General features: G+C 36.8%; 1 protein-coding gene across 1 annotated transcript in view; it reads right to left on the bottom strand.

Annotated features, from left to right (window-relative positions):
- The window catches only part of LOC127834155 (DNA-directed RNA polymerase II subunit RPB1-like), a 40,143-nt gene extending 26,870 nt beyond the window's left edge, over nt 1-13,273 (bottom strand). Inside the window, 7 exon segments of the mRNA XM_052359789.1 lie at nt 2,405-2,625; nt 9,225-9,380; nt 9,712-9,821; nt 10,113-10,284; nt 10,825-10,998; nt 12,068-12,337; nt 12,914-13,273. Coding sequence (XP_052215749.1) covers nt 2,405-2,625; nt 9,225-9,380; nt 9,712-9,821; nt 10,113-10,284; nt 10,825-10,998; nt 12,068-12,337; nt 12,914-12,994 — 1,184 coding nt within the window. The 5' untranslated portion in view covers nt 12,995-13,273.
- Nucleotides 13,274-14,687: the final 1,414 nt, after the last annotated feature.

Genomic DNA, 14,687 nt, shown 5'->3' with positions numbered 1-14,687 from the left:
CCTGGAATTTGAATATCTTCTATCTTCACACTCTCTGTGGCTGTGCCTTCCTGGTTTGACACAGATGGGCTGTTGTTGATGTCTGTTTTAGATTTCACAGTTTTAACAATAGTACTGTCCTGTTTCACAAAAAACACATCGCAGGAACCCTGTTTGCTTCTCAATTTCATGTTTTCTTTGTGAGTTTCCCCCTTCTCTTGGCTTTACAAAGCACTTTCCCCCATACCCTGACATCAATGGTCTTCATACAGACCTGACAATGTGCTTTTCGAATGTCATTTGTTTTCTGTACCTAGAAATATTCAGTTAACCACCCTGGTCAGAAACAACACTTCCCCATCGCTGCGTTTTCACTCGCGAAAATTGAGCACAATGGAGAACCTCTGATGTAGTACACATAATCTGTGACTTGTACACATAAGGTTTCGTACTCAATAGTGTACGAAACTTATATTTCGTACTCAACTTTTTGCGCGAAGGAATTTATGATAAATTTTCAGAATATTTCCCTTAAGAACGATTTAAGTTTATAATTAAAGCGATGATAAAAGTAATTTTGAGCAGAAATATACATTTTCAAGGCTTTTTACATGAAATAAGCACCTTTCAAGCACTTTTTCAAGGCCAACCTTTGTTCAAGGCCTTTTCAAGCCTAGGACTCGTTTTCAAGCACTTTTCAAGCCCTGTGCGAACCCTAAAAATGCCCCGTCCCTGGTGGCCATGTTTTTAAAGCAACCAAAACCATTTTCAAACTCATTCAAGGTATCATTGGGACAAATCTTTTAAGTTTTATGATGATCGGAAAATAAATGTGACCTCTTAGAGTGTTAACAAGGTTTTACTATAGCCATATAAGAAAAAATGCCCCGCCCCCGTGGTGGCCATGTTTTTCAACCAACCGGCATCATTTTTTAACTCGTCCAACATATTATTGGGATTAATCTTCTGACCAAATTTCATAAAGATCAGACTATAAATGTGGCCTCTAGAGTGTTAACAAGATTTTACTATAGCCATATATAGCCATATAAGGAAAAATGCCCCGCACCTTGGGCCAGGGTTCTCAATAACTTTTGAGCCAACAGGCCACAATGTGAAACCAACAGGCCTTCAAGGGTGGTCCAGGGGCATGATGCCCCACAAAATTTTAAAATTCAGCACTTGATTTCCTGCATATTGGGCCATTTTATGGCTATTTTAATGGTCAACCAGGAACTTAAATTTGAGCATTTTTGTGCATTTTTTATATTTGAGCTTTTTTAAAGGTTTGCCCTAATTCATTAAAATACGATTTTTCACACATGAAGTGTATCATAATTCGGATAAATACGACTTTCGGATACATAATTGCACTTGATTTTTAGGGTCAATTTTTACGATGTTGACGTTTTTTTGCACAAAGTTCCAATTTGGACATTTTATTCTCATGAGAAAAAAACTTCGGTTTTGGATTGGGAATGGGGCCGAAATTCTGCCCTACAGGAATGGGCTGAAAAGGTCAGATCGTCCGTCTACCATGACTGCTTTTTTACCGATTCCAATTTGCACCTTTTTATTGTTGTTGTTGTTGTTGTATTGCGTTAAGGGAGATAATCAAGCGACGTCTTTGCTTAATAGCAAAAAGGAGCAAAATTAACGAAAAGACACGCACATTTCGAAAAGTAAATTGCAGATTTCCGAATCTGAGCGATTTTTAACTGGCCAAAATCTGATTTCAAACGGCTGATTTGGCGGCCGGCTCTTATTGAAAACCCTGACTTGGCAGCCATATTTTTCAAGCAAACGCTACCATTTTGTAACTAATCCAAGATATCATTGCGACAAATCTTCTGACCAAGTTTCATGAAGATCGGAAAATAAATGTGGCCTCTAGAGTGTTAACAAGGTTTAACTATAGCCATATGAGGAAAAATGCCCCGCCCCCTGGCGGCCATGTTTTTCAACCAACCGGCATCATTTTCGAACTCGTCCAAGATATTATTGGGATGAATCTTCTGACCAAGTTTCATGAAGATCAGACAATAAATGTGGCCTCTAGAGTGTTAACAAGATTTTAAGGGGCGGGGGAAAATGCCCCGCCCCTTGGCAGCCATGTTTTTCAAGCAAACGTTACCATTTTCGAACTTATGCAACATATCATTGAGACCAATCTTCTGACCAAAATTCATTAAGATTGGACAACAAATGTGGCCTCTAGAAAGTTAACAAGGCAAAGGTTGACGCCGCACAACGCACAAAGGACGACGCACGACGGACAGAAGGCGATCACAAAAGCTCACCATGAGCACAACTCCATGAGCAAGTTGTGCTAATGTGTGCTAAAAACAAAGCCCTTGTAAACCCATACTAAATGCTGTCAACATCAGCTAACAAACCAGCTTGTGACAAAATACACGTTAATTACCTGTCGATATTAAATGGCGTGACGATCTCCGGAAAGGTCATATTCTGTGCTATGGTACGGGGCACTCCGACCTGATCGATACGAAGATTCGGGTCAGGCGTGATGACGGTACGGGCTGAAAAGTCCACACGTTTACCCATCAGGTTGCCTCTTACTCTGCCTTCCTTGCCCTTCAGGCGCTGCTTGATGGACTTCAGGGGACGGCCGGACTTTTGAACAGCCTGTGGGGGACAATGGATTGTTGGGCTGTGATAATATCTGTGAGTTAAACGGATCCATTCAAACTTCACATTCTTACTAAAATTGAAATGACAAGTACATCTTTTTACAATATTGATGTTAAAGCTTAATTAAATGAAATACTATAATCACCGTCAAACAATTGAATTACTTTAGTTGTTATGCATACTGTTATCTTTGGTCAGAAATATTATATAGAAAGCAAAACAAAACAAGAGGGCCAAGATGGCCCTAGTTCGCTCACCTGAGAGGAGTAAGTTCATTCAATCTTTATTAAATGTCAAACATGACCTAGATATTGTCCAGACAAACATCCTGGTCAAGTTTCATCATTATTTCATCTGCGAGTCATGATCAATGTACCTATGAAGTTTCATAAACCTAGGCGTAAGCATTCTTGAGTTATCATCCAGAAACCATTTTTCTAAGTAGAGTCACCGTGACCTTGACAGTCATTGTGTGAATACATTTTTTGGCACTGTGACCTTGACCTTTGACCTAGTGACCTGATAATCTATAGGGGTCATCTGCGAGTCATGATCATTGCTCCTATGAAGTTTCATGATCCGAGGCATAAGCGTTCTAGATTTATCATCCAGAACCATTTTACTATTTCAGGTCTCCATGACCTTCACCTTTGATATAGTGACCTGAAAATAAACAGGGGTCATCTTCGAGTCATGATCAATGTACCTATGAAGTTTCATGATCCTAGACATAACATTCTTGAGTTATCATCTGGAAACCATTTTACTATTTCGGGTCACCGTGACCTTGACCTTTGACCTAAAAATCAATTGGGGCCATCTACGAGTCATGATCAATGTACCTATGAAGTTTTATGATCCTTGGCCTAAGCATTCTTGAGTTATCATCCAGAAACCATTTTACTAGTTCGGGTCATCGTGACCTTGACCTTTGACCTAGTGACCTGAAAATCAATAGGGGTCATCTACGAGTTATGATCAATGTACATATGACAGGGCTTTTTTTCCTTCTTTGGGACCCGCCGAAAATCGGCCCTTTCCCCTCAGATTTTTTTTCCCTCAGCAGGTAAATTTTCCCCCAGACTTAATTTTTTTTTAAAACTTTAAATACATAAGTTAACCTGATCCAGTGTAGAAAATATAACATATTGCATAATTAAATTATCTGTTGCCTTGAATTTGCTTTAAAAAAACAGCAAAATATGTTGAATTGATTATTTAAGACTTTCCTTATTTTCCCCAAAATCCGGCATTTTGCGCGATTTTTTTCCCCTCATAAAAGGCCAGGCCCTTTCCCCAAAATCAGATAAAAACCCCTGTATGAAGTTTCATGATCCTAGGCCTAAGGGTTCTTGAGTTATCATCCAGAAACCATTTTACTATTTCGGGTCGTGACCTTGACCTTTGACCTAGTGACCTGAAAATCAATAGGGGTTATCTGTGAGTCATGATTAATGTATCTATGAAAATTTCATTATCCTAGGCATAAGCGTTCTTGAGTTATCATCCAGAAATCATTTTACTGATTTATGGTCACCGTGACCTTGACCTTTGACCTAGTGACCTTAAAATCAATAGGGGTCATCTGCCAGTCATGATCAATGTACCTATGAAGTTTCATGATCCTAGGCATAAGTGTTCTTGAGTTATTATCCGGAAACCATTTTACTTTGTGGGGTCATCGTGACCTTGACCTTTGACCCAGTGACCTGAAAATCAATAGGAGTCATTTGCGAGTCATGATAAATGTACTTATGAAGTTTCATGATCCTTGGCATAAGCGCTCTTGAGTTATCATCCGGAAACCATCTGGTGGACGGACGGACCGACATGAGCAAAACAATATACCCCCTCTTCTTCGAAAGGAGGGGCATAATGAGAAAACTGACCCCCTCCCAGCAGCCATGTTATCCAACTGACCTGAACCATTTTTCAACTCAACTCTCGTATCAAGGAAACAATTGTTTTGAGCAAATTTCATGAAAATTGGGCCAAAAATGTGACTTCTACTGTGTTCACATGTTTTCACTATATACATATAGAGAAAAATGCCCCCCCAACTGGCAGCCATGTTTTTTCACCGATCCCAACAATTTTCAAACTCGTCCGAAATATCAATAAACCAATGTTTTGACCAACTTTCATGATGATTGGGCAAAAATTGTGACTTCTAGAGTGTTTACAAGCAGACCTGTTTACCCTACCGATTGCTTCTCAGTAGTATGGAGGGCATCTCTCAGTAGTTTTGGGCTGTTGTCAGTAGTTTTTAACTTTTCAATCATTTTGAGCATTAAAACACCATGACTGGGTCACATATCAGTTTATCAGTACAAAAAGCATTAGATGAATTTACTTGCTCATAATAAAATCTGTAAAGTGATTTTTTTTTGCTTTGATTTGTTACAGCCTGTGCCATTTGGATTGGGAAAATAAACCATGAAATTGGAAAAAATAGCGCAATAAACCAATAAATTGGGAGACATTTAGCATTATACATATGATTATAAGTAACAAAATAAAAGTGTTTTAAGTGCATGTTTCACAGCATTTTATATTATAAAATGTTGTTTCAATGTCTTCTTTAAATGAAGACAATATTTAGTTAATATCAATCCACATGCATATTAAACTTGCAATAATCTATAGATTCTTAAATACACCATTTGATCATAAGCTCTTTAAGAGTAGCTATTAATTTAATTCAGTATTTAAAAAAAATAAATACCATAAGGGGAAAACATAAACAAATATTGACAAACAACCTTTAGTGTTCTTGTTGTGTTAATGATGTATCACATGGAGTTAAAATAATATATTTTATTTGTTTACCTTTCAATATCTTGCACTTGACAACCTCAGTTCAATGCTATTTCATTAATCTGTACAGCGTAACAAACATAATAAAGCAGAAAATGCATATGCATCTGATTATTCACAGATCCACTAACATATAAATCAAATCATGTTTGTCTCTTTCCATTTTCGAACGATACTCATCTTATTATAATAAATGCTTTAACTTTGTGAGTAGACTAAACTCCAATTTTCCAACACTCGTTTCCGTGACGCACATTCACTGTGCAGATTTCCGATAAATATTTGTTTTTGTTTTGTTAAATCTCAAACATAGTATGTTGCGTTAATTGACACACGCATTACATTATTCCATAATGACCATTTGATATCCGTTGTTAATTTGAATGGTATTTATTATGTTCGCTGTTAATCGCAATTTCTCGTCTGCTTGCCGCCATCTTGGACGTGTGTAAAAACAGACGTGCTCAATCCTGATACATCGACTATTGCCGGTATTCTCCGCAATAGAGAGAGATGTGTATACTGGATAGCAACGTAAAAACGTATATTCGGCTAAATTTGCGAACCAATATGCAAGTCAGTTGTTGTTCGGTGACGACTCGACAAGCTCTTTCAGCACTCGTTCCCTGGGAGGCTTGAATTTCAACGTTTTTTTACTACGCAAGGGTCAAAATGATTATGATTGATAAATTACCCGTTAAGACCGAAAATAAGCGAAAGTACGATTAAAAACTGAAATTTGACCATTTTTATCGATGGATCCGTAGTTTTTCAGTACAAATCCGTAGTGCGTAGTTTAGCCAAATAATCCGTAGTAACTACGGCGAATCCTTAGAAGTAAACAGGTCTGTACAAGGTTTCTCTATAGCCAAATAGGGAAAACTGCCACTATATACATATAGAGAAAAATGCCCCGCCCACTGGCCAGGGGTTTTTTTAGAAAAAAGGGGAAGACGCTGGACGCTGGCAGGGCTCGACATTAACGGTAGTCCGACTGTCCGGGACAACCAAATTGTTGGTCCGGACAAGTAAATAAAGAATTTGCTAGTCCGACGGGACAAGTGGTCATTATAAATTAATTACTTAGAAAAAAAATGCCTTTAAATCCGTTATTTCTTTGGAGTTACCACACAACTTTTTCAATTATATTGTGTTTACATTTAAACGACAAAGCGCAAAATATTCCGATAGTTCCATGTTATACTACACCGCACTGTTCACAAGGGAAGCAACCCTTAACATTTTTCTTTGCCAAGATACCACAAATATTCTCCCTTGTAAAGAATATGCATTTTACGACACCGGTACACACCGTTCTTACAGACAATTAACGTAACAACGTCATCTCTATGTATAGAATGATTTTACGACATCATTCTCATTTGTGGTTTGTTTTCGTTAGTACAATGTCGTCTGCTTAAAAATGTCTATTCTGCTTTCCTTTGGTTTTTCGTCTTTAAGATCACAGGACACTTAAAAAAATACCTTAAGGTATTGAAATGGCCTACAATTATGTTTACATGTATTTTTTAACGATTAGAGTCTTTATGATTTGAGCATTTTGTATTATTTCATTATTTTGCAAAGTACTGAGCAGAATAAGATATAATAATCAGGACAAGGTGCTTTTTGGTCAGGACAAGTGGAATATGGTCTACTTGTCCGATCGGACAAGAGGCTTCAAAAGTTAATGTCGAGCCCTGCGCTGGGTAAAAGGGGAAAATAGAGCGCGAAAGAGACATATTTGGGGAAAAAATAAAAACTGTTCATTTCAATGTCTAAAATTCACCTACAGACTTCAGGTTTTTTTTTAGAAAAAGAGGCATGTCTCTGACCTTTTTGTTCTTAAACACATGAACAAGTATGATATTAAAGTCAAAGTCCTAAATAAAGTTGCAGGGGTAGATCTAATAATGGGAAATGTTTTCAACTGGGGCCGGGGGACGATGTCAATATTGTGATTTCAATTTCATGATGAATGGGAAGATGATTTAGATTTGCTACAGAATTGGAAGGGAAAGGTGCGGCAGCTGCCGATTGTGTACTTTCACTTTCACAATGTTCGATGTTGATTACATGTACCTCCAAATCCTGCTGGGTTTCAACAGTTTTTGATGATTCATTCTTAAAAAATGCGTCGACGCAATTAATATTTTTCCGAGTCCGAACGTTTTATTTTGTTTGTGTATGAACGCCAATTGTGAGACTTTTTCTGTTTAAACGTTTATATCTTGGCTTTCACATAACCCGGATGAAAATTCGACTGGTTTCCGGTAATTAATTGACGAAACACCCTTCTCGCGCTCGCGCAAGAACGGAATCCAGTTAAATAGTCACATGATTAATACGATTAGTTGGCCGGTTTCCATGACGTAATTTAAGAGCTATATTTAGAATCACTGGTATTCCCAGATTTGAGTGTTCGTCGGGAGAGAGAGCGAGATCGTTGTACATGGTACAAATTGGATAAGTGTCGACTTCCCAAAAGAAAAAAACAACATTTCTTTGATATTATATTTTGGTGACAAATTATATTTTTAGGGGAAAAATTCTGGTAGGGGAAGACGTCGAATATCGGCTTTCTTAGTAAAAAAAAAACCCTGCTGGCGGCCATGTTTTTTCACCTATCTCGACCATTTTCGAACTCGTCCGAGACATCAAATGAACCAATGTTTTGACCAACTTTCATGATGATTGGGCAAAAATTGTGACTTCTAGCGTGTTTACAAGGTTTCTCTATAGCCAAATAAGGAAAACTGCCCACTGGCGGCCATGTTTTTCAACGGATCCAAACCACTTTAAAACTCAACCAAGATATCATTAAGACAAATATTTTGACAAAGTTACATGAAGATTGGGCGTGAAATGTGACTTCTACAGTGTTTACAAGGTTTTTCTTTTTTTGACCTAGTGACCTAGTTTTTGACCCGTCACAACCCAGTATCGAACTCGGCTGAGATTTCATTGGGACAAAGCTTCTGACCAAGTTTCATGAAGATGGGACAAGAAATGTGGCCTCTAGTGTCTACGATCAAATGTTAACGGACGGACGGACATACGACGGACAAAGACCGGTCACAACAGCTCACTTGAGCAATCAGGTGAGCTAAAAAAAAACAACTAATTGTGAATGCATACCAATCATTTCAAAGAAAGTAAATAAAAATCAGGACATAAAAAATCATTTTCACAGTGAATTACTCAATCAAAAAGTGCATCAAGCTTCAATAACAATTTGTGTTAGATATCTCAAAATCCTTTTGTTTGTAGTTTTTGGCATTTCAATGTATTATAAAACGACAGCTATTCACAAAGTCACTGAGAACAAATCAGCAGCCCTCTGGGAAAACCAGACTCTATAAATTCGCATAAAGTTTCAGCCCATATTAGCCTGTGCTGGCTAATTAGGGATGTAACTTTCAATGGAAACTTGATTTTTGTTTAGAGGAGACTTCATTGAAAAAAAAAAAACATATAAGAAAAAAAGTGTTGTCCCTGATTAGCCTGTGTAGAATGCACAGGCAAATATTTGACGATACTTTATGCACGTGTATTCAGCATGATCGTTTCTCTGAGAAAAGCTCATATCGACAATACCAGTAGTGGCAATAGTGAGTATAACCCAGCAGCCCAAATGACTTGTCAATAAATGTAACTGGCGAATGTTCACTAGCTACATGTAGGTCATACGTATAAAAATGATTTTTGATAGCCCTGGGCTTTGACTGTAGTGGTAAGGGTGAACGTTGCAACACTATACTAATTAGCCCTCATACCCTTGGCAGTCCGGGCAGCTCGTTATCTGTCAGAGTGGCCACGTGGAACATTTTTGTGTCCTCAGCAATAATGTGCGCCGCAGCACCGTTCTGTTCATCCCTCTTCAGCTGGTTGTTGGCTTTGATGATGTCAGACAGCTTGTGAGTCAAGTCATCCTGCCAGCCAGATGACAATTGAACTTTTCATTTCCAAAGGTTTTAATATACAATTCTAAATTTATACAAAAAGACATTTGATCATTTTTTTCTCCAGTACAAAAACACACATACACAAAACTGCAATAATCAACTAACATACATGCACAAACTAATAGCAGGGTCAAGTATCTACTTAAATTAGTTGTTGGCATCTAGATTTTCTGTGACAAGTTGTATGTATGCAATCTATATGATCAAAGGTACGAGGTAGGCAATCATAGTCAAAAGAGTAACTCTACATTTTTTTCTTGTTTATGACTGTATATAAAACATGTTTAAGACTGCATACCTGATTTCTGGCAGAACCGAACATGACAACAGCCGGTCTTACACACAGGGGTGGCACTGGCATCACAGTACAGATCATCCAGTCAGGACGCGCAAACTTGGGATCCATACCTGTTGAATAAGAATCATATGCAGTTTGTATCAGCCTTAGAATTAATGTCACAGTGACAAATTCAATACATCAAACCCCAGCATAGGACCTTTTTTTCTTCTTATTTTATCTATAGCTGTGACTGAGTCATATTGCAATACCTAGTCATTAAATTCACAAAAGTTAGCATTACTTTCAGATGTCTACATATTTAAAGATAGTGGGCAATGATTACCATTAAAGAAAACAATTTAATCAAAGCTGTTTGTTACATATGTACACACCAACAACTTTCATTACGATGCACATACCAAGAACAATGCACTCTTCGTCAGAAATCCTCTTGAAGACCTCATATACACGCTCTGCAGTCAGCACAATCTTCTTCTCCTGTGTTTCCTCATTTGTCTTTTTCCATTCACAGGTCAGTTCAAGTCCCATACGACGGATGGTAGGCTGGTAGCGACCACAACCACCATGACCCTTGGAAAAAGTATGAAACTGATATAGACAGCCATTTTTTCTTATTAAGATTGGTCCAGCAAAAGGAACTGTTCTCAATGACCTTCGGGCCTGTTTCACAAATGCTAAAATTGACCATTGAGAACAATCACTTTTTGGATCAGGTCTATTGGTCATGTTTGGGTCATACAGCTTTTTAAATAGAAGGAAAACCTTTGATATCAACAAAAAAAAGCCAAAGTCCGTTCTGCATGTTTTATGAACAAATGAGGGGCAATAAATGTGTTTAAAATTTTGCCATCCCAAAAACACTTGTATTAGTATTTTTCAGCCTAATACAAGTTTTTTTGATCAACAATTTTGAACAAGGCAACACATGGACTAGTTAGTAGAAAGTACTATTGGCAAATTGCTATGCTAAAATTGATATTTCAATCCAAGTTTTAACTTTTTTTCTTCAGTACTTGAAGATTTTATTCTTGTCCTATCTTTTTTTCTGAAATAACATCAATATAGTTTTTTTATTAGATAAAAAACTATTGCAAGAAGAAGTTCACTCACTTTCTTTTGTTCATCTCCACCACCACCCTCGTCATCAGCCTTTTCCAGTTTCGTGTCCATTTCCTCACCGCCCTCGCAAATCTTACGGCTCTTACACAGGTCGTACACATGTGCAAGTCGCTTGGCAGGGTGACCTTTTGACCTCTGAATAATGTCCTTCATCTTCGGGTTGGACTGCAAACATCAACAAAACGGATTATCATTGTGGAATACCACTGGATAATCTATATATGTTAGTGGAAAGTGAAATTCATACTTTGACCAAAAAAAACGCACACAAAATATTAGTGCGTGATAGCAGCAAATTTAAATTAGAATTTGAAAACGCACAGTTTTAAAACAGGACATAATGGTATGTAAGAAAGTTCATAATCTAAATCATCTACACATATATCTGCTATTTTATCAAGATAATTATCCTAACACATGTAATGGTTACCCATTTACCTATAAAGGAAACATAACCATTTTGAACCTTAAATATTTTTTTATATTAAATGAGACAGAATGATGTTACTACTCAAAAGAACTAGAGGTTGAACATCAATTGATATTTAATTATTTAAATTACACACTTTAAAAATTCTCATTCAATCAAACGAATAGTTTTAGAAAATGTGAAGACATCACTAAGGAAAAAAAGGTTGCAGGGCTCGAATTTAACTTTTCTTTCTACAAGCAAAACATTGCGAGCAGCTTCAATACCAGCTCGCAAAATCAAAAACATTCTCGCAAATTTTCGCTTCGACGGCATGACTGTTCATGTTTTTTGTCTTTTATAGTGAACATGTGTGGATAATCGACTGTTTCATATTCTTTGTACCAATACCAACCGCATATATGTACTATAAGTATACCAGTCTACATACAAAGTGCGAGCTTCCGCATATGGGTATTCAGACATTCTATTAATTGACCTGCGGTTTAGCGTTCAAATCGTCGAGCGCATTTAGCAATATAACTCTTTTTTCACTATTTCTTCACTCGCAAAAAAATTCTAGTGGCTTAAAACTTAACTCGCAATCTGTATTTTTCACTCGCATTTTGCGAGTATGCGAGTGTTAATTTCAAGCCCTGAGGTTGACAATCACAACATCAAAACATTGGTTGTTGTAATATAATATGCGATATCCATGACATTAAATGTACTCTTAATTGATATATTTTTAAGAGTTGTTGCTTTATGATGTGTTCAAAGAGAAAAAGCTACAAAAAACAGTAACAATATAATTCTTAAACATACAGGCTCAATAAGAAGCTTGGAACAGTAGAAGCAGACACATCGGAGCACTTTGATCGTCTTTGTAAGAAAACCAATGAGGAATACAGGCTTGGCCAGTTCGATATGTGCAAAGTGCCCAGGACACTCGGACATGGTCCCAGCGCAGGTTTGACACCGACTATTTCGGTCGACTACCCCTTGTCGAGGGTCCATAAGTCCGCCAAGTTTCGGTCTTCCTCCTTCCATGGTCTCAGAATATTTGAGTCCACCCTCCACAACCGACATCCTTCGCTGAAATTGTAATACAACACAAGGGTTTTGGAAAGAAGATTTAATATATCTTACGTGCTTCACATTTTGGTAACAAATATGAAACTTTTATCTAACAAACTGAAGCGAAATAAGGTCAGTTCAAACAGCCTTGTTGTTGAGCGTTCTATTTAGTCTGGCTGTTAGTGTATGCTGGTCATACAGGGGACCCATGTCCGATCCTAGCTTTGAGCTCAGGCTCGACATGTTACTGACAAGGATGACATTCAAACAAATACATTTACATCTTGAACTTTGTCAGCTCATCAATTTAAAATAAACAGATTCACATATTAAGATAAGGGAGATTCAGTTCTAGGCAAACTTCAATTTTACTATTCCCAATTACTAATTATAGGCCAGCATTTTGTCAGTATATGTTACTAGAACTTAACAAACAATATTGCCCATAATTTAAATTATATCGTAACTTATAAAATATTTCTTTTTTTATAATCCGTTGCATGCATAACTTGTATAAACCATTCCCCACCCAATCTTTTTAAAAGGACGTTAAAAAGATCGCATATTTTCATGAAATATTATATGACAACGTACAAGTTCATCTGGCCCAAGAATGCCAAACTGCACTTTCTTCACATCACGAAGCGTTGCATTGGAATCTCCAGTATACGCCATTGTTTTGGGTTTTAATTTGCAGCCGCAATTGTTTCGTTAAGATGGCGCGTCACGCGCCTTACTGACTTTATGCCAGGAAAAAACGAGCCGACAATCACAACATACTACAGTACATTTATTAAAACGTCAATAAAAATGGTATTCTATTGTAAACAAGAACAAAACTATTCATCAGAATGACGTATGAATGGTTAGGACAGTTAAGAAGCTTCCTTTGAGTCAGCTGTGTCTCCAACTGACGGTTTATTTCACCGTTTTCGACGCGTATTTATAGGTTTTTGTCTCTACGGGATTCACATTTGGAAATTAAGAGCGTTTCCGGTATTGCACATACGGTCTCCACAAATATTTTATCTGTGAAAACTGCTATTTGTTAAAGATTGGTTACAAGTAACTCTGCATCAGGAAAGAGTATAATTGTTCTGTGTCATTTTACTTTTATCCCTACTGGATATGAAACAGAGAACAAGTAACTAAATAAATAGTGTACGATTTAAGAAAGCGATACGATAATCCTCTTGTCAACCTATCATACGAACCATGGACCTATACACACTTTGTATAGGTCCCTCTACGAACCTTAAAACGAATTAAAGGGTCATACAATAATTCGTCAATTATGTTCAGCATCCTTAAAAGTTTGAATTGCAGGTTCAAATATTAATTACTTTATAGATTCATATACGACAATTCGATAGAAATTTAAAAAAAAACATCATTGTTTACATCACATTACTTACTTCGTTTATTATCAATATGTCATTATAAAAAGCACGCATTCTTATTAAATATTTAAATTACAATATAGCAAAATGCTATCGTTTGGCAATATTGCAAAAAGGCATATGTTTTCGTAGACTTGGGAATTAAGAGCGATTATACGTGAATCTTCAAAATACCAACCCAGTCTGCATTAACATTGTGTCAATGAAACGTTACCAAGACCCAAGTCAATACAAAAGAGTAATGCTATGCATTGTGTAATGTGATATAATCCTTAAAAGCGAAAGAATTCTATCGAAATAAGCATACACACACATTTTATAAAATGGAACATATCCCTCTTCATTTTCGTAATAAACCATGATCGATTTCTACTAATATTATCATACAGCAGTTCGATCACTGCTATTCAATATTAATTAATACGTTTTCAAATTGCTTTCAATGTAAATGAACATCAAAAATGAATATTGGCAGCACTAATGTCATATACAAAATCAACGAACAGGGGCATTGCAACTTAAAAACAGGGACCTATACAAACCCAAATTTGTTTGTATAGGTCCATGTTCAAAACTATGACAAATTACATCACACATAAGGGCACTTTACAAACAACAGCTTATATCAGGGAACTTTACAAATAAAATCACATGTAAGAACATTTTACAAATAACAACATATATGAGGACATTTTAAAATAACAGTATATATAAGGGCACTTTACAAATAACAGCATATAAAAGAGCCATTAACAAGTAACATCACATATAACGACATTTTACATTTAACAAAATATATCACGGGAACGTTAGCTTCTGACAAGGTCAACTTTCCGTTCAAACTCGCCAAACCGTCCAAGCAGCGGCGAATTACTAAATAAAGAAACCGGCTAACATCTAAAATACAAACAGAAGTTGACAAAAAACAACATTATTCAACCGAATATTTAAACGGATGTAACCGACAG

Source organism: Dreissena polymorpha, chromosome 6 (genome assembly GCF_020536995.1).
Source record: "Dreissena polymorpha isolate Duluth1 chromosome 6, UMN_Dpol_1.0, whole genome shotgun sequence".
Taxonomy (NCBI): Eukaryota; Metazoa; Mollusca; class Bivalvia; order Myida; family Dreissenidae; genus Dreissena; species Dreissena polymorpha.
The sequence above is the reverse complement of the archived record's forward strand: the minus strand, read 5'-3'. Positions and strand labels throughout refer to the sequence as shown.